Source organism: Streptopelia decaocto (assembly GCF_964273445.1).
Source record: "Streptopelia decaocto genome assembly, chromosome: 7".
In the NCBI taxonomy this organism is placed as follows: domain Eukaryota; kingdom Metazoa; phylum Chordata; class Aves; order Columbiformes; family Columbidae; genus Streptopelia; species Streptopelia decaocto.
The window spans coordinates 3,945,351-3,965,658 of NC_138661.1; the positions used below are offsets into that span (position 1 = coordinate 3,945,351).

At 44.3% G+C, this 20,308-nt stretch overlaps 1 protein-coding gene across 6 annotated transcripts in view; it reads right to left on the bottom strand.

The window, feature by feature from the left end:
* Positions 1-20,308, bottom strand: part of KTN1 (kinectin 1) — an 83,711-nt gene that overhangs the window by 16,472 nt on the left and 46,931 nt on the right. For 4 of the 6 annotated variants that reach the window (XM_082059364.1, XM_082059360.1, XM_082059362.1 and 1 more), the window contains 22 exons: positions 20,059-20,149; positions 19,678-19,746; positions 19,216-19,253; positions 19,008-19,098; positions 15,659-15,727; positions 14,369-14,403; positions 14,152-14,242; positions 13,198-13,266; positions 12,329-12,366; positions 11,570-11,660; positions 11,337-11,405; positions 9,767-9,804; positions 9,007-9,097; positions 8,825-8,902; positions 7,286-7,323; positions 6,202-6,292; positions 6,050-6,118; positions 5,617-5,654; positions 4,607-4,697; positions 2,532-2,618; positions 653-742; positions 17-97 (listed from right to left, as the gene is read on the bottom strand). In XM_082059364.1, coding sequence (XP_081915490.1) covers positions 17-97; positions 653-742; positions 2,532-2,618; positions 4,607-4,697; positions 5,617-5,654; positions 6,050-6,118; positions 6,202-6,292; positions 7,286-7,323; positions 8,825-8,902; positions 9,007-9,097; positions 9,767-9,804; positions 11,337-11,405; positions 11,570-11,660; positions 12,329-12,366; positions 13,198-13,266; positions 14,152-14,242; positions 14,369-14,403; positions 15,659-15,727; positions 19,008-19,098; positions 19,216-19,253; positions 19,678-19,746; positions 20,059-20,149 — 1,543 coding nt within the window. The remainder of the gene's footprint in view (positions 1-16; positions 98-652; positions 743-2,531; positions 2,619-4,606; positions 4,698-5,616; positions 5,655-6,049; positions 6,119-6,201; positions 6,293-7,285; positions 7,324-8,824; positions 8,903-9,006; positions 9,098-9,766; positions 9,805-11,336; positions 11,406-11,569; positions 11,661-12,328; positions 12,367-13,197; positions 13,267-14,151; positions 14,243-14,368; positions 14,404-15,658; positions 15,728-19,007; positions 19,099-19,215; positions 19,254-19,677; positions 19,747-20,058; positions 20,150-20,308) is intronic. The other 2 variants (XM_082059361.1, XM_082059363.1) reach the window with 2 other exon arrangements.

Sequence of the window (20,308 nt, forward strand, 5' to 3'; positions counted from 1 at the left end):
CACTGTTCGTGCCTACCTTGACATCTTCGGATCCCGAAGCCTCTCTCAAGTATTCTTTAGCCATCTTTTCAAACCCACATAACCATTCGCTGTGACTCTGTTGGGAAAAGCATTGGGTTAAAGCCGAGAATACCTTTAATACGTGAATTTTCAGGATGTTTTCCTCCCAACTGCAGGCTTAAAGACTGTTTCTAGTTAGACAGACTTTAGCACATTTGAGAATATTTTTAAGCATGAATTTTCAAAACCTCTAAGTGTTACAGGTCAAACGCGGACGACGTTTTTCCAGCCCCTCTGCACATCATTCCCACAATCCAAACCACACAAACCCAGCGCGCTACCCTTGCAAACAACCCAAAGCCACCAAGAATAAAACTTGAAGTCACTTGGGACTCTGGGAACAAAACAAACCCTCCTGAATCGCTTTAACTGGCATAGAGGCACATAATGCATGATAATTTTTAATTGTTTTAACACTTTTCTTGAAGTAACCACCTGCAGCTTTGCATCTTTGCTGGTGCCAAGCGCAGGTACCACCAGCAGAAGACACGAGTCCCACTGTAAAAACCCTGGGGCAGAAGGGACTGTGGACAAAGGCAGCACAGCAGGACCTGAGCTCCCAACAGGAGGGTAGAGAAGCCCCTTCTCTTACCACGTTGGAAGGAAAAGAGACTTTAGGGAACAGCTTCTGGAGTAGTTGGCGCGTCTCCACCTCGGCAGCTTCCAAATACTGCTGCTTCTCCTAAACCGAGAGAAAAGGCTCACATGAAATTGGGCAACACGCTCCGCAGACCTGGCAACAGCCAGAGTAATTTACTTAGCCCAGAAAGTCTTTTTTTAAGTGAGAAAGGCTCTACAATTGCCAGTAAATTGCTTCAAAAGTTGACAGTGAATTGCTTCAGAATTTGGCCTTCACCTTTGTTCATGCTTTTAAGCTTTTATTTTCATTAAGTTCTCCTCCAATCTAGCCTGTTTGTACAGAAATTACACCATCGTTCACTTGTTCACAACACAACACGAACTACACTGAGCTGAGTAACTGCATCCACAGATCACACCAGCCCTGCCCCTCAAATGCAGCGATATCAGAAACAAGGTGGGTCAATGTTTAACAAAATTTAAAATCCATGCTTATTTCACATAATTTTAGGGGGGGGGAAAAATCACCATAAATCAACATCACGACATCAAAACCAGAGAATTAAAGTCAACAGGCAACTTTGTGTTAATGCACATTTGAACCAGGCCAAGAAAGCAAGACTGTATCTTCTCAATATTAAATGCTTATGAGGGACACCTGTACACCCTCCTTCCCCAAGCCTGGATGCAGTGGGAAATAATTATTAGAGCTGTGTGATAATCTCCAGGTTTTCTTTGTCATTGTTCTGCAAATATAAATACACAGGGCCCCACGGACCCACCGTTCCATTTATTTAACATTAGAAGCGTAGCAGCCGCAGGACATTTGCTCACTGTGCTTGTGGCAGATCGGTTTAATTCAGGCGTACGACACTCAAGCTCCTGTATAAGGTTAAATGCAGAAAGCCTGAAACCCAGCACAGAAGGTAGTTTTCAGCAAAAATTCCTTTGCTAATATTTAATTATTGGGTTTTTTCCTCTTTGACATCAGCATTACTGCGCGTCGCTGCTTCGAGTTCCTCTGCTGCAAGAGATCGGTGGCATTAGGAGGTCGGGATGCAGAGACAGAAACAGACAGGAGACACTGGGCTGTGAAGCTGCGTCAAGCACGTTAATTCTCAGCAAATTAGGAACCACCGAGAAGTGGCAAACGGCTGTTGGACCGAGTTTCCCAACCGCAAGGGAAAGCGTTGGCACACAGCTAAAGCGGGTACGCGGCTGCTCCGACCGCAGGGCCGAGCAAAGAGCGGAGACGTCGCCACAACACAGACGCACAATTCCAAGCTTGAGCTCCTCTGCTTCTGCCCACCCGACTTGGGGTTTTATTTCGATGCTTTTTCTCTTTTTGAAATCTGCATCATGACAATTAACGCCAAATCAGGCTCGTATCGCCTTTCAGAGCGATCGGTGCCCCGTATCATTTTGAACATTGGCTCTGACTGGCGAGCTTGTTATGTTTTCAAGGAGAAAATTCACACTGCGGTGACCACTTTACTGAGAAGCTCCCAGGTTTTTAAATCATAATTTAGCCTGAGTTCTTCACGGATCCAACAAATTTATCGGAGCACGGTGAAAGCCCAGTAGATGAAAGCAGGTTGCTCACCAGCACAGCTTTTATTCTAGAGCTCTCCACAAAGAAAACACGATTCACAACAGCTCTAACAATTATGCAAACAGATATTTAAAAAAATAAGAGCATGCCCACAAACTAAAGATCAAAAAAAGAAACCTAAAGACAACAGGAAGAAGCAGAGGTGAGTATATGAATGATCACTCAGAACAGACTATATTTAAATTGCAGTAAAAGTTAAATGCCTCCATTTCATTTAAAAAAAACAGCTGCAGATCTGCTTCTAGCTTAACGCATCGCTTCCAGCAGTTAACATTACAACCTTGGCAGTCTTGTTCACTTTGTCCTGCAGCATTTTTTCTGTTGATGCCAATGCTTCCATTGCTTTCCAGTTTTTCTTCCGAAGGTCCTAATCGTTTTTAGAAAGAATGATTTCAGTTCAGCCAATATTCAAACTGTTTCCGCTTTTACTTCAGAGAGATATTTTGCATTACATTCCACCATTCGCATTTAAATGCTGGTTAACGCAAGGTGATTTTTGCCGGGTGACGTACACTAGCAAAAAAACAAGTGTGATGTTCCAAGAGTCCGAATGAAAAGGGGAAATCAAAAGAACGCCAATTTTTGCCCAACCTGCCCCCGTATCCAAAACTGATCCAAGTGTTACTGCAGAGCGTGTCGCCCACACTTTGACTGCACTTGTGAGAAGAAAAGAGGGAAGTTTCCAGAAGTAGTGAGGAACACAGACACCGAACCACAGATTACACAGAGTGTTAGGCAGGTCGCGTTGCAGAACCCAGCACGGCCCCGAGGACACAGGGAGGTGTGCGCACATTTATGCCCCTGATCTCGCAACCAGGTTTAGCTGCATAAATCCTTGAGCCTCAGCCCAAACCTGCTACGCCAGGGCTGATTTTAGAAGCCACAAAGCTCAAGGCATCAATTTGTAGCGTTTATCCACGCAGCTCTCTCTGCTGTACCCCCAAAAAACCCAGTGGGAGGGTTCTGGGGTTTCACCAGTGGCAAGCACACCCCAAATGGCACAGAACCATCCCCATCCCATGCTCCTGCATCTTTCTTGGCGAGGTCATCAAACGTGTACTCCACAAGACGCCAACACACAAGCTCCGTTAGGAGGCCGGGAGCTCTATAAAAAGAGCCTCGCAGCTCTTATCTAGGAAGGATGTTGGGCCTTGCAAGGAGGAGATTACGGTGCTTAGGATTTAGATTAATTTTATTTTCAACCTTCAGAGCAATCTTTAGCAAAGGGGTGTTTTTAAAAGACTGTATTTTGTTGGGTTTTTTTTAATTCACCACACAAAGCGGCATCCAAATGCTAGTGTGGACCTACGCTAGTTTTACTCTACGGCCTCCATTTGCCTGCTGTCCTAAGGGTTGTTTCACAGGGTGTATAAAAACAAGATTGGATAAAGTCACGATGTGGAAAGCTGGGGCCTACAGGCACAATCTGCCCCCAGCACCACCAAGGGTATTTAGATCTTGCAGTTCCCCAGGAAACAGGCACACATGTTCTACCTTTCCAGCTCACCTGTCTTCTGAAAATAACCACACACTTTCCCTCTACTTTATTTCAGCTCTTCAGCAACACTACTTGCTCAAAAGTTCACATTCTCAGTATTTTCCTTGTGCATCTTCCTTATATTACCCCACTTTCAGGCAATAAAGTTTATAGTATGGTATTCATTGGGTTTTACAGGCTGTCAAGGAGAGACAGGCAAGCTAAAAAGCCTGTATTTTAACAGCTTTATTCCATATAGCTTAAAAGATGCCACTGTCTTGCCCTGCAGAGGTAATGCGTTCCAAGGAGGTAACTTCACAGCACTGTGATGGAAGATACAACCTTTACTTCCACCCACAAACAACCCATGCTGTATCTGCTGCAAAGGAAGGCTCACCGTCCCTCACCTCCTTCACCAGATCAGGATTAGTCACTGTCAGGACTAGGAAGAGCCAGACCTAAGATTCCTGAAGGTAAAGCCTCCTCCCATGTCCCCACAGAAGGACCACAACTCAGAGCACAGCCCCCTCCATCCTCCCTCCCCAAATCCCTTCTTCTCCCCGGGGCAAAGGCCATGTTTCTGAACCCAAGTCTGAAAACGGTGCTACGAGTTGTGTCACCCAGCAAGTCTCCTCCCTCTCATCAAATCAGCGACTTGTCAAAAAGCTCCGGAAACCTGGAGCAGCAAAGCTCAGTCACTCCCACGAGAAGAGGAGAAGAGTGTCCAGGGGACACAATGCAGCAGACAACGGTCAGAAACATCTTCGTAGCAGAATGCCCAAGTCAGCAAGGAGTGTTGTGAACACAGGTTTGGTTGTTTTGGGTGGGTTCGGGGATATTTTTTTTTGGTAGGGTGCAGAGGGGGAGAATTTCCTTACGTTGTTCTTTTTCCTCTGTTGCTCAAAAGCATTTCTCTGCGAGGCAAGCTCGTTTTGGAGACTGGCGATTTCCTCCTCTTTCCCTGCAACCCTGCATTAGCAAAAAGAACCATAAACAAGTCAGAGGGCGTCAAAGAAATTCCAAGGGAAGCACTAACACCCTTTCACATACACTAATTTCCTTTCCAGCAACACTCGCTTTGAAAAGCTGCTCTCAGTGACTTGGCAGCACCGCTTGCTTCCCACTGCTCTGTGAACCACAGGCTGCCAGAGCAAAGCCCATTGTAAAGCTGTTGTTTGCCTACAACAGTCATCTGCACACATTTATCAAGGCCACGGAAAGGCAACACATTAGACGAGGATAAATCAGCCAGCCCACGCTGGTACACCAGCACAAAACAGGCACAGCCTGCTGGATAAGAGCTTCTTTCTCTACAAGCACCTAGTCCACAATTTATAAGTCATTTAACTTAAAAGAAAAATAATTCAGCCAGTCAAAAATGCATGACAGTAGCAATTTGTGTAGCACAGTATAAGATGGTATGGCATTAGCTTCTAATAGTTCTTCAGTGCACTTCAGCTCTACATTATAACACACTTTTACCCCTGAGATTTCTCCCTAGGAAAAGATTTCCACCAGATGATTTTATAATACAAACAACCCTCTACTAAGCTGAAGTTCCAAGAAAAATGCCTGTCACTTCTGCTTGAAACACAAACATTTAACTCTTCAGACGCACAACTGGGCTGGCATGCATTCAAAATTAAATCAATCACAGTTTGGTTCCATTGTGGGCACAACATACTGCAAGCTCTGTCTGCAGAAGACTGCAGCTGACTTATTAGCATGAGCAGAGTATCTGTGTTCAAGTTTCATTGAAGATTACTTTTTACTGGCCATCTCTCACACGCTGATATTGTATATTTGGAATTTATTTCCTCTTAAATTTCCTGAGCAATAAGTGAAACGAAGCGCTTATCTATCGCATTTAACTTCTGGCAGTACTCACACTTGCAGAAGCTCCTCGCTTTGGGTAGCCAGAGATGCCTACAAATAAAACAGATCAAAGTCCTTAGGAGCAGATCAGTGACACAGAGCGATGCAGAGGCTGCGATTTGCCTTGTTAACCAGGTGTTGCTGCAACATTAAGGAGCTGCACTCTTGGCCTTTGAGGAGTCCTGTCCAGCCTCCTCTGGCTGTGATACAGTGTGTAAAAACAGGGGTGGAAAGCCAGACAAGACCACAGTAGGTATAGGAAAGAGCTGCAAATAAAGGGAAGCAGGAACAGACAGACAACAGAAAAGCTGTCTGAGTGGAATTCAGCCCTGCAGCTGTCCCTGGGCTGGCACAGCCAACACAACTACTGGTTTTCCACACCATCCATACAAGCTACCACCACCCGCTTTGACTTCACTCAGTAACACCGCAACTGGAAGCTGTACCTGTTTGCAGCTCTCCTGCTTTAGCTCTTGAATTTGAACTTTAAAAGATTCATTTTCCTTTTGCACATCCTGTTGAAAGAAAAATACATACATATACATGTACACACAATACATACACTCCTTACAATAGGATGTTACTATCAAAAGTTTACCTGTAGTAGTTTAACTTGGCTTGCAATTTCTCTCTCTTTTTCTTCCACCACAGCTTTCAATTTCTTCATTTGTTCTTCTTGCCCTTTCAACCTACAGAGAGAGTTTAGAAAATAAGAAAAAAGGGTTAAAGTAAGAATTTATGTGAAAAAGGGACGCACACTCTAGCTGGGACAGTGTTTTCAGCAGCAGAAAACAACTAAGTTTAGCATGCTATATACAATCATCAGTCACATGGGGAGGAAACTACTGCACTATGGCTCTAAATGAAGAAAACTAGCAAAAATAAAGCCAGCTGCAACGACATATTGCAAACACTCACCTGCTAATAACTGGCCTGAAGTTAGTTATTTCACTAGTTATTTCACATGTCAATCAGCAGACGCATTTAGTCGTAGCTGATCTCAACAGCACTCGGAACAGAAGCAGGAGAGGAGCCACTGATCACCTGAGCAAACACTGCGAGCTGTGACAGTGCCAGGGACAGTGTCCCAAGGGTGACCTTTGAAGGTCCCTTCCAACCCAAATCATTCTGTGATGCTATGAAAGGTGAAGCTGCCTGAGATACCACGAACTGGCTCTAGAGGAGCTCTGCTGGGAGGGCAGCACGTGACAAGAGCCGCATTGAAGACAAAGCCCTTTTTGGCACAGTCTCGTACAACCTTCCTCTGACTTCAAGCAGCCAGACGAAAGTAGAGTCAAAACAGAGTCTGGCAGCGTTTCTCCATAAAACAGGAGAATTGGCTGTTGCATCTCAGCCTGAAAACGGCAAACTGTTCATTGCTTTTTTGACTCAGCCGCAGCCACTTAAATCCACATTCTTCTAAACATGCTAAACAGAAGGAGAAATTACCAGCAGACGCATGAAGTAGCAGCAGTTCCACTAGTTAGTAGAGCCCTGGGTGATCACCCAGTGTCGCAAAGCGTGCGAGCGCTGCGATTACACGCGGCTGCGGACGCGCGTCCAACGGCTTCTTTTAGCAAAGCCCATAAAAGTCTTGAAACCAATTCATACATTCCAATTTCAGCTAAAGTGAATGCCTATTAACAGCAGGTGCTTGAGAAACTGCTACTAAGCGTACTCACAGGCTCTCCAGGTCCTGGACTTGGGATGCGGCAGGTACCTGAAAAACAAAGCGATTGCCAAGCTCATTTTTGATGGCACGGTAAAGCTTTCCACTTAACAGCAAGTCGCTGCAGGAGCGGGGGCACCACCCAGGTTGCGAGACATTAGCCAAAGAAATAGCAGCAATTTTGCACCACACGTTGCTCCAAGAATATCTAAACATAAAATGGATTTTGGAAGCGCAGCTTACGCCAAGCAGCCCAAACTTCACACCGGCCAATTTCTCTCGAGGCCACCTTCCCCTGGGATGAACGCCTGTCTAGACATTCACCCCAAATACGAATGCAACTCAGTTTCCCTGATTTATCATTGACAAAAAGCCAAACTCAACTAGAGTACCCTCGTATTGGAAAAATTCTTCCATTAAGGCTTCAAGGATGTCCAGTCCTGCATTTTAAAGTCCAATGCAGGAAATCAAAAGCCAAAATATTTTGACCAGCTACAGCTTCCACAGCAGGTAAAGGCAGGAAGGAATCACAGCGAAGCCTGAGCGCTTCAAGAGGAGCCGCTGCATTCTGTTACAAAGGGAGTTTCTCCATGACTCTGTCTATGAGCTTCCAAGTTTTCAGACTGCTAAAGCTCCTCATCAAGGACAGTATCATCCAGATTAAAGAAAAACTCTCAGAACTTGTGTCCTGGTTTTGTTAAAAACAAGTTTCTCTTTTAGTGAATTTGCCTGTCAGCTAAAGCTTCATATCAGCTGCATTTTCCTGGAGAACCAGATACATGTTTGGGTAAACCTAGCAATGGAATGCAAACTTATTGATAAGCATGGATGGACATCTCGCCAGAGGGGCAACGAGAAACCGGTGACCAAGAAACTGACCAACTGTGTATAACATCCCATTCACGTGATACTTCATATAAAAGTGGGAGAGCACGAGGATCTCGTCCCTTTTCCCTTTGCCTTTGCTTTTTCCCTTCTGTTTATGGCCGACATTAGGAGAGGACCTTGCTAGTCGTCCCTGCGAACTGAGGCCAGTGAGAGACTGAATCCAGCTCCGGTTTGCTGCAGAGTCCAGTCCAGGACTTTGGCTGCTGGCTCTGCAGTTGCTGAGACTTTCAAGATTGGTTTTGTATATTTTGTATTATTTTCTCTATTCTTATCAGTAGCATTAGTAAAACATTGTTAATTTTTCCAACTCTCTTCTCTCTGTCCTTCTTTCCCTCCCGATCGCCTGTGCTGAGTGGGAAGGGGGAGAGGGAGGGGCAAAAGGGGGAAGTTGGGGGGAAGAGGGGGTTAACAATACATCTGCCAGGGTTTTATTGTCACCCCACAATCTTAACCCTCGACAACTTGTTATTTTGTAAAACTTTTGGATGAGCACAGCTGAACTAGCAGGCTCTCTACCAGACTACCAGTTCAGTCAAGTAGGATTTTAAACATCTCTGTAGGTCGAAGTCAATGCAAACCCTTTACAAAAGGTACAGGACAAAACCAACATCTTCCAGCTCAACCAAGCAGCACTCCCAAAGCACATCCATTCTGCAGGACATACCTGTTGAAGCTGCTGTAGGTTCTGTTGTTCCAACTCCTGAACTTTACTGGTTAATTGTGCGATTGTATCTTTCTGACCCTATGGGGGAAAAAAAGCAAGTTTAGACGTGTAAACGTAACTTTTCCACAGCCAGAAATACTGCAACAGAATTTATTCCCCTTTAGAATACTCAGGAAGGTTACCTGCAGCCATTCTCCTTTCTTAACAATCTCTTTCTCCTTCTCTTCCAATAAGGCCTCCATTGTTTTCACCTGCTTTTCCTTCCCCTTCAACCTGTACCATTAAACACACAGCATAAACCCTTTGTCTTTTATCCATCTGGAAAAAAAAAGTCATCCTGTGCTTTGCAGCACCCAACAAACAAAAGCAGTCTATGTGATCAAAGGCACAAACAATTCACCCGCTAAAAATCAATGCATGAACACTTCCACTTCAGTCTGGATTAGCAGGAGACGCCCTTGATCAATGGTACTGCTCGTTAAGCGAAATCAGACAAATTCTGAACTGACATATATTGCAGGGATTTCATACACGTGTGCTTTCCTCATCTAAAAATAATTCCTCCCTCCTCCCCAGCTAGGAACACAAGGGACTGATGATCATGACAACCCAATTCTCACTTATCCACCCAGCTACACCACAGATATTACCAAGGTAAGTTTGCCACAGTCCCTTGCTTAGGTCCTTCCCTCCTGACTTGAATTTCACCCTTTGCAGGTTAACTGGGGCTCATAAAGCCACGCAGCACTTCGCCTTGTTGGCCGCCTCAGACACAACCGGGTATTTTACAAGGAGACACATCCACCAAGACCAGCATTAAAGGCCTGGCTCACTTTGTGCAAAGTGCAGACACCAGGCAAGAATATTCTAACTGAAAACAGACTGGGGCAGGGAGACCAGCAGTGCACAGGGCAGATAACACATGTTACCAACTGTACTTACAGAGTCTGAAGTTCTTTGACTTGTGATGTGATCGACACCTAAAGAAAATAATCAGCACTTCAATTCAGTGCACATAGAACAGACACATAAATTCTATAAACTGCTCTAAGGTGAAATACGGCAAATAAAACATTAGACGTTACTAAAATAGGCGCTATTTGTTACAGATACATCAGCATAAACACGCCTTTTTTGTGAGAATATAAGTGAGAAGCCAAATGTCTCCACTATTTACTTTCTCCACATTTAAAACGCAACTTCTAGAGTGGAAAACAGTGCAAATGGGAACACACGCAGGCCCAGCTCAGCACCAAAGAAGCAGACACTGATGAGAACCATCTCACCACCAACTGCAGCTCACACCAGAGCTGCCAACCCAGGTCATTTAGATATTTGTGCAAGGAAGGGCTTTTTAGTGCTCACTGCAACCTCGGTGCTCCCTTAAATTCTCATTCTACAGCTGAACGTGGATTGAAGAGACAAATTTAGTGAGAATATTCCCTTTGAAGTTCGTATAGAAGCCTGACAGGCTGTGTAGGTACTGGCTGTCCAAACAGCTTAGTTAGTCCTCTACCCCAACACCGAAGGAGCTTCCACGTTGCCAAAAACCTCTGTTCCACTTGCAGGATGCAAAAAGCTGTGTTTACACCACCTTTGGAGCAGGAATCTGCAGCTTTCCAGAGATGGCAACTCTAAACTGCATTTTGTTCTGGGCTCTGTGTCACCTCCAGGGAAGGAAAAAACACCCAATTCCTCCAGTTCCTGGGAGTTTGGGAGAAAAAGCCCGAGATGGAAACACATTCTGTGATGCTTTGCCTAAAAAGGACAAAACTTTAACACTAAGGCAAGTAGAAAAGGAGGTGACATGTTGGAATGTAGCTAGAAAAACCGAACGAAGTACAGACCAAAAAATACAACCCGCACAACCAAGCAAGCAAACTTCCTGACAGCGCGATGGATCCAGCTGCCTGCAGAATGGGCTCCCTAAGGAAACGTGGGGTCCCACTGTTTGGGACACAAAACACCAGGCGTGCCAAAAAAGCCAATACTCCTCCATTTCTGCATTCCTGGTGGCTAGAGTAAAACTTACTCTGCCAAGACACGCTTTCTTTGGACACTGGAAAGAAAACAGTCTTAGGTTTACCTGGAAACCAGATAGTATTTTGGCCAGGAATATTGTTAAAGCAACACACAATGGCCAACAAAAGGAGAAGCACCTTTAGCACTTGAGACTTCAGAGGTGTCAGCACAGGATGTCCCAGGGTTTCGTGTTTACTACAGGGAGAGTATGCAATATGCCCAGCCAGAGCTAGTGCTACAATGCTTGAAGTTATAGCAATTCTTGTCCAATTTCACGCTAAAAGTCCAAAAAGCTTGGGCATCTAGAGGACTGTGATTTCTGAAGGACAGCAGTATTTATACTACATATTTACAGCTTTATCAGTGTAGCTCTACCATTAAAAACTTCCCTTACCCAATGACATTCACCAGTGAAAGAAAAACTAGAACAGAAATGAGGGAGCAGCACAGCCAAGGCTGGGTCACGCTTCTGGCACTACAGTTACTTTACCTGTTTTTCCATCTCATGCTGGGAATTTCCTACTTCTTCTTTCAGAGCCTCTATTTCCTGTGTCAAAGCCTTTTCAATGACAAAACAGACAGGATTGGACAATGGAAACACAAAAACACCACAAAAATGGATGCTACATATTCATCACTGTAGAATGCCATGCAGTAACAAATAAATGATAGTCAGAGGCACAGACACAGAAAAAGAAAGGTAGATATCGCAGAGATAAATACCTGCACAGTCTTCTCCTTGCTTGCTACTTTAAGGATTTCAGCTTGTAGGAGTTCTTCCACTGATTTGATTTTTCCATCCTTCTCATGGATCCTTAAAAAGATCAAAAGAACAACATTAGCTGGCTGAACAAATGCGCAACTGGGGCAAATACCCACATTTTGATTCTGCTCTCGCATCGCCAGGCTCTGGCATCCATAGTGGGACCTCTCACTATTGCGGGTGCCACCTCTCACTACAACCCCAAATCCAGACAGCACAAGCAGGAGAAGTAGGAGGAATAAGAGTGGCAATAGTGCAGAACAAGCTGGCTCTATATACCAGGAGTTCATATGCTAAATAGATACTATTACTGTCTAAAAACACAAATTAAGGTATCAATAATCCCTGGAATGACACACACTTAACTTTATCCTTCGCTGGACATTCCAGCAAAGCATTTATCAACCTCCAATACATACATAGAGTAAATAAGCTCATTCCTTTTAGAGTGTTTACGAATAAAAATTTTCTGACAATTCAGTGCAATTCCTTGTCTAGTCAAAGTTAGGCTTATGAAATTAATTGCTTACCAGAGAAGCAACTGGATTTTCTAAAAGGTATTGATCTGACTTGATGTGCTTCCAAAGCGATAAAGCTTCCTGACACACACATTCACCTCTCACCCAGTTAAAAGCAAATCATTCCAGCAAAATACTTGTAATCATGGAATACAGACAGACAGAAGTAAGGATCAGAAATTAAACTGTGCAGTAACTTACACTTTCTGGAGTTCTTCCACCAGTGATTGGAAGGAAACCTGTTCAAAACAGAGCTTCAACTTAGGAAAAGAGAAGAGAAAAACAATCTGCAAGCGTTGAGGGGTGAGGAGCAGAGAGCTTGAGCTCTTTGGCACTGGGGAAACTATGCAAGAGCCTGAAGTTTTTATCCATCTGGCTGCTCCTGAGAAAGCTGCTGTTGGTCTCAAGTTCCTGGCAACCTGATAATACCAGGTGTGCTGCAAGTTCCAGGAAAGCAAAAGCAAACCCACACCATCTTTACCAGGAGAGGCTGAGGTGCAGGACCAGCGTCTGATCAGCTAAACCTTTACCTATTGGCACTACCGCCCATGTCTGCACAGATATTGTGCTGCTCGTCTCCCATAAATGATTTCCTAGAAACTAAGTGGTGTCCTGTGCTGTCCAAGCAGAGCTGGATGTCAAGGAAAGGCACCGAGCGCACAGCAAAAACAATAATGCTGTGACAGTGTCACTGAACAGAGAAATAAACAAAGGAGACTAAGTCACACCTGCCCAAGTGGGAATGAATCAGAATGAAGCTGATGCAGAATGAGCTGCCTACCAGCCGCGCTTGCTGGAAAAAAGCAACCCACAGCCATTTTGGTACATGGCAAACTCAAATCAACCCAGAACTGATTGGAACCTTGACGTCTGCCACATTTCTGACACTTCTGCAAAGGATTTATTCAACAGGATTATCAGCTTCGAAACCGATGTTGGAAGAAAACAGGATGCTTTGCCAACAGGCTTCAAAAGACATCTTCACCTTTTTCCCTTGACTTTTGCAACTACAGCAAGATTCTTTTAGAGTTAGCTTAGGTGTAATAAAAGTTTTAGATGAAAAGTACTACCTGCTCCGATTGCTGAATTTGCAGGCTTTGAAGTTCTTTTCTCAAGGATGAATTCTCCGTTCGCAGTGCCTTTGAAAGCAAATACACAGATAATGAAAGACTCATTTGTTGGGGAAAAAGTGTTAAGCTTGATGAGAAAGTCATTTTGTTTAGAACAAGTGAAAGAATTTGAAAGTCTGAAAGAGACCCCCTCCCTGCAGCAGTTGGAGCCAAAGTATTCAATGGACTAATTATTCATTAGAGACAATTTGGAGTGGACTTCAATCTATATACAGGAAGCTGGAATCCAGGGAAACATCAAGGCAATGTGCTCACATCTTTGGCTGTTTAGTAATGGGACAGTTTCACAGTGCGCAACCCCACCCCAGCACAGGGGTCTCAGCGATGCACCTGGAATTTAGGGACATTAAGAAAGTGAGCGTGGTCTTGGCTACACCCAGGACAGAGTTTCCAGCAAACCCCAGCTGAAAACAGAGAGGAATATTTGTATTGCCTTTCCAGATCACTCATCGTTAGCTTCTTTAAAAGCACAACAGGAAGGACCTTTAGCATCACCCCAGAAGTGTTACTAGTTTATGATCCACTCAGTCCTTCTGATTACCAAGTACACAAAGAGATGCAAGAGCCCCATACTGCCAAGTTTTTACAAAACACCTTTTCCTAAAGACTGATTTGTTGCAGATTAGGCCAAACATCAAGCTCTGGAGATGTACTCACTTTATTCCAAAAGACACGCGGTAAAAATCCTAGTAAAATCTGCTCTAAGCACTTACTGTACACCATCAATGCTCACGCTTAGTCTATCTTACCAAAAAGGTTTTAACCTTGTCTTCCCAAGATGCTTTTCCTATTCAAAGGGAACGATCTCAAACTGCACTATGAGCACTCAAACATACACTTTGCACAAGGATACTTAATTGCTACTTTGCCATAAAGAATAATGAGATATTTTACCTTCAGCTCCTCCTCTTTATTAGCCACCTGTATGAGTCCTGCCTCAAGCAGCTCTTCAACTGTCTTGATTTTATCATCTCTCTCTCTCACACTGAGAAATCAAGAGTATTAGGAAAAAGAGTTAACCTTTGAAGGGAGTTTAGTTATCAACAATAACCATGCTCACAAAAAAACCTGGATATTTTAGCTTCTGATTCAAAAGAAGAAAGTTTCTTACCTTCTTTCCATCTGCTCTAACACGTCTTTGTTCGCCTATAAAAAACACAATCGGGTGATCAATAGTTGGATCAATAATGGTTTAGGATTTTTTAAGCAAATAACTGAAGAGCATCAACTTAACCAGAACACTAGCCAGAAAGGAAAATAAAATAGGGGCAGAATGTCCTCATGGCATGTCTGTCTAATGTTGATGCTGGAAAGACATCACTCTTTTAGGGGAGGTACAGATCCAGCCCAAATGCCTCTATGATTTTATACTGGTGGACTACAGGAGTTCTGGTGACCAGATGCTGTAGGACACAGGATCCCAGTGATCCTACGGACTGTCAAACACGCCAAGCACCATGTGGCATATAATCCATATACCAGCCAGCTCACTATCTGAAAAATGGGACTCTTTTGAGCATTTACTGAAACCACAAGCTCCACTCGAGGCTCACTTGGAGCATTTATGATTTCTCAACACCACCACATTGTGAGAGACCACATACGCCAGCTACCAAGCAAAATCACTTTTCGGATAGGACACTAAATCAGCCAGACCCAGGGGAATAAGGCTGCAGATCTGGTTCTCCACCAGAAAAAAGGAAGCCGCTCCAGACAGGGAGATGTTGATGAGCAGACACCAGTACAGCAAAGGAAATAAGTTTCCTGTCCTGCAAGTCTTTTTTCCAGCATTTCAGGAAGTTTTCTCATTCCACAAGGGTACGAAGCCGGGGGTGTTCAAAAGAGCTCCCTCTCCAAAGCAACACTCGCGGAGGAGATGGGGCTGAGCAACTCAGCAGCTTTGAACCTGCAGCATCAGACAGGCTGCAGCAGCTGTGCCACGGGCAAAATAGAGGAGGGACAAAAGACATCACGATGCAAATAGCCTTCCCGTTCCTTAAGTCTGTTCTTTGGTTACTACATTCATTCCAGGATGGAAGAAAAGATCTCACTTTGTTCTCCCCACAGTCCAGTAAGAGCCCCCTCCCCTAGAAAGGTTGGTTGGTCATGGGATTTATTCCAGAAAATTGCTGATATTTCTGCAATCTCTCCCAGTTTTAAGTTCTTGCTTGTGTTAAGCCAGCGTTCTTCAAGGGAAGAAAATCCACATTTTGTCTGCACACTCCTGACTAGGTCTAAAGGACAGACACAACTGCCTTACTTGAACCCTCCATGGAAAACACCTAAAAAGCAACAGGTTTTGACACCAACCAGCTCAGCCTGGGAGCAGCTTAAGAAAAAAACACTCAAGTTAAGAAGAACAGAAGATATTTGAAACAACCTCAGCAACCACCAGCTATACCTGCTCAGACAGGAGAGACTGCAGCTTCTGAACTTCTGCTTGCAGAGCTGTGTTCTGCTCCTTGAGAACCTGGAAGGAAATTTAAACATTTTATCAGTTCAGAACTGCAAACTCCAACTACAGCATTTTCATTTTGGCCATGAGGTAACTAAATAGCACAGAAGTCGTTCCAGTGAGCTCTTTGGAAGCTACAAGACTACAAAAAGTCTTTCCCCTTCTTTCTTGCTTTTCTGTATTAATACTTTTGTCTGTATGTTCCCATGAAAAATTCAGCTGTTACCATCCTTATTCCCTGGCAGAGGATCAGACAGTAACAAGTGTGAGACGCAAGAGAAACTGCATTTTCTTCCTAAAGCAGCATCAACATCATGTCAAGATTTGGTCACCGCTTCTTAAAAAGCACATGGTGCAGGATCACCTCTCCAGTTCTCTTCAGCTGCCTTTATGCTCTCTGGATATTTCCCTCTTTATGCTGTCTGGATTCCTCATACATATTTTAAAATCCTCCTCGATTACTGCTTTTTGGTTTACAAAGTGTCTTTGAAGACCTGGTAGGTGTTTTACAAAAGTAAGAAGCAGGACATGTGATCTGTGCTTCAGACCCAAAGCCTTACAAAGACAATACAAGCAGGAAGGCAGAGCAGTGGTGAATATTAAAATAATTGCTCTGGATTGAAACTGGCTTTTTTCTTTTGTGTGCATGGGAAAAAAAGGAGCACTTCCTCAGGTGGAAACATTTGGTACAGAGCTGGTCTGGCTTCTGTTTGGGATCAAAGACAGGAGGAAGGAAAGACCAGAAGGGGACACGAGATTCATGCTGAGAGTATTCTGTGGATTTCCACAGTATCACGATGATGACAATATGTGTTCAGTTCCCTGTTCACTTCCCAAGAACTGCTAGAATTGCCCTTGCTGATTTCTGCATTACTCAGCACAGCTAATTTCAGTTGTTTTCCCAGCTAACAGTTACTGCAGAAACCATCACTCTAAGGAAGTTCAGATTTATTCCCTCCTGGGATTCATTTCCACCATTCACCTGCCATTTTAAAACATTCCCCCATGCTGAAAGCCCTGAGAATGTCACTAGCTTGGGAGTCACAGACTTACTCAAACCTCAACCTCAATGCACTCCCCAGATTGTTTATGCACCCACCTCACTGAAGAATCAGTCAACAGCTTTATCACAAAAATCAACTTACGTTGGACTTTGTTTCCTGTTGTATCAACTGAGCAAACTTCTCTCATTCTCTGACAGCTTAGAGGAACTACAGAGCCTTGCAAGGGACTCTCATCAAATTCTCTTTGAAAGTACCACTTCACAGAATCTCACTGAGTGGTTGGGGTTGAAGGGACCTCTGGAGATCATCCAGTCCAACCCACCTGCTAACGCAGGGTCACCAGAGCAGATCACACAGGGTCACGTCAACCGTTTAGCATTTACAAGAACAGTTTAGCATTTACATGTCAGACACTTTTCAAAGATGCTATTTGTCTCCCCACTAAGATCAACCAGTTTGAGTAGAAGCACAAGAACCTGTTCTGTATCAAGAGACAAATATTCCCTGCCCCACTCTACGCCATTTGGTTTCCCTGACACCCTCAAGAGCCGTGTCCACACTGCCTGTCACCACTGCATGCCAGGAGATCAGTCCAGAAGAGCTCACACCAATGAAGGTACACAGCTGCTCTTCCAGGGTGTTCCCCAGGCCACAGGATCAATCCACAGCTTGGGACATTGCCTCGGTCAGCACGTTTTCCTGACTTGCCCAAAGCGCTTCCCAGGTCTGAGGTGGCCCCAGATCTCCTCACAGCATCACACACAAGGTCTCGCTTCATAAATTACAGAATCACAGAATGGTTGGGGTTGAAGGGACCTCTGGAGATCCCCCAGTCCAACCCCCATGCTCACGCAGGGTCACAGAGCAGATCACACAGGTGGGTCCAGGGGGTTTGAATGTCTCAGAGAAGGAGACTCCACACCCGCTCTGGGCAGCCTGGGCCAGGCTCTGGCACCTCCCAGCAAACAAGTTTCTCCTCATGTTCAGATGGAGCCTCCTGTGTTTCAGTCTGTGCCCGTTGCCCCTCACCCTGGCGCTGGGCACCACTGAACAGAGTCTGGTCCATCCTCTGACACCCACCCTGAGATATTGATCCCATTGATCAGATCCCTCTCAGCTTCTCTTCTCCAGCTCAACAGCCCCAGCTCTCTCAGTGTCTCCTCATCACAAAGATGCTCCAGACCCCTCAGCATCTTTGTGTCCCTTCCATGGACTCTCCCCAGTAATTCCTTGTCCTTAAATAGGGGAGCCCAGAACTGGACACACAACTCCAGATGTGGCCTCACCAGAGCAGAGGGGCAGAACAACCTCCCTTGACCTGCTGGTCCCACTTTTCCTAATGCACCCCAGGTACCCTCGGCCTTCTTGGCCACAAGGGCACATTGCTGGCTCATGGTCAACCTGTTGTCAACCAGAACTCCCAGGTCTTTCTTTGCAATGCTGCTTTAACATGTGAATCAAGTTTACTACGTGCTTGCTGACACCTTCAAAGGGCTCCAAGAGACCCACAAGGCATGGCTGCCCCTCCAAACCACGCTGCCTCTGACATTCTGAGATTCAGACAGATTTTCACCAGGAACAACAGAAGAACAGCAGCACCCAATACAGACTTTAAAGGAGTTAAAAAGATGGAGTAAATTCCCTTCTCAGTAAGCAGGTCTATTCCCAACAGCTAAAGTACACAATAAAAAGCCTGAAGTGGCAGAGGGTAAGGAGGAGTTAAACTGCTCTCTGCATACACCGTCTAGAAACAAGGGGCAGCTGTGCTGTGCAGACCCCAGACCTCAGCACAGAAGGCTCTGGCAATTTAACTGCAGCCTTATGAGAAACAATTGGGAAGCTGGCAGGAGAAAAATAAATATTTTTACATCTACTTTGACAGAAAAAAAAAAAAAAAGAGAAAACAAGACCTGACAGCAAGATAACCCAAGAAAAGGCTCACTCCAAGGCCTTGGAAGTGGTATTAGAAGGTGAAATGCAGGCAAGAATCACAATAGCTTTTACTAAACTACCTCTTCTTCCAGATCTCAAAGACCTCGCTCTTCACAAGTGCAGACACCGCGCTTAACCTGTGTTACCCCCACCTCTTACTCTGCTGCACAGTCTGTTGCCACTGCTGTGACATCCCACACTGCTCTTCCCTTGCAAACAGAATACTGTGATTGATCTTACCACCCAGAAGTAGGTTCTACTTTACAAATGAACACTCAGTTGTGTGAACCACTCCAAAACCTCCCAAGTCTCGAAAACTTAGTGTAAACAAGCACAAGAATAGCTATTTTGTATCTTACCTTGAATTCGTCTTTTGTGTTTGAAATCTGAGCAAGTTCTTCTCGAAGCTGATCTTCAAGACTTCTTATTTTGTCATCTTTGATGTGAATGCTGAGACAGAGCAGAACAGTCAAATACACTTTCCAATCCAAGTCTTACAAAAAGCATCATTTCAAAACAACAAAAAAGACTGACAAACATTGTTTATCAAATCCCAGAGCTATTTACCTTTTCTGTATCCTTTCCAGCTCATGTGCAGCAGCAGCCTAGATATAAAGAGGATTAACACAGACTTAGGAGACATCACATGATTCAATCAACCTTTCATTCCACAATATTAGAAAGCTACAACAAGTCATTTGGCGTCTCAGCACATGACTCACCAACAAGAGTAGAAGGGGTAAGCTTGTCTCCATGCACTTTACAAAAAGCAATATATACCAGGCAAGCATGCAGTTACACAAATGGAAGATCTCAGAGATTCATTTGACAACTAGAATTATCTCTAATTAGACACTTTATTTCCACCTCTGTAATGAACAGGCCGCATAGCTGTAACCGAGGGACAGCATCTCACTTCTTTAATGTGCTTAAGCTCACTTAAAGCCAATGGATCTGCATTTGCATTTATGACGGAATAGATAGTGGGAAGGGAATAGAATTAAATATTTCATGAAACAATTATGTCACCTGTTCATTTGTCAGAGCCTGTAACTTCTGTACTTCTGATTTCAGGGACAGGTTCATATTCTGCAAGACCTGAAGGAAGGAGAAAAATAAATATATTTGCATCTTGCACAGAGGCAGTATTTCCATTAAGTTCACTCTCCAGTGCAAAGTATTTCAGGTTACTTTTTGAAGGACTCTAAAGGTAACAGCAAGGAAAAACACCAAGGTTTCCTATCAACAGTTTCCCAGCAAAGCATTGCCCTGGCCTAGAAGGGCAAATAGATCAGCAGACTTGTAGCTGAAAGAGCTGCTTCTAGACCCAAAAGCAGCAGCTTCATTTTGTACATGCAGCCAGGGAGCCTCTCCCTGTACCAGCTGCATTTACACAAGTTTCTATTATACCTTGAGCTCTTCTTCCTTGCTGGTTAAGTTGGCATGTTCATTGCTTAATGAGTCCTCCATCTGCTTTATCTGTTTGTCCTTTTCCGCAATCCTGCGCAAATGAGAAATGATGACATTTCAGTCGTACTAAAAGGTCTTGGATGCAAGCGGCACATGAAGCACCAGGCTAAACACAAAACACACACTGGCCCTCCAGTCCAACTCCTGCCCTAAATCCTGCTGACAGCACACTTTGAGTCCCAAAGCTTTC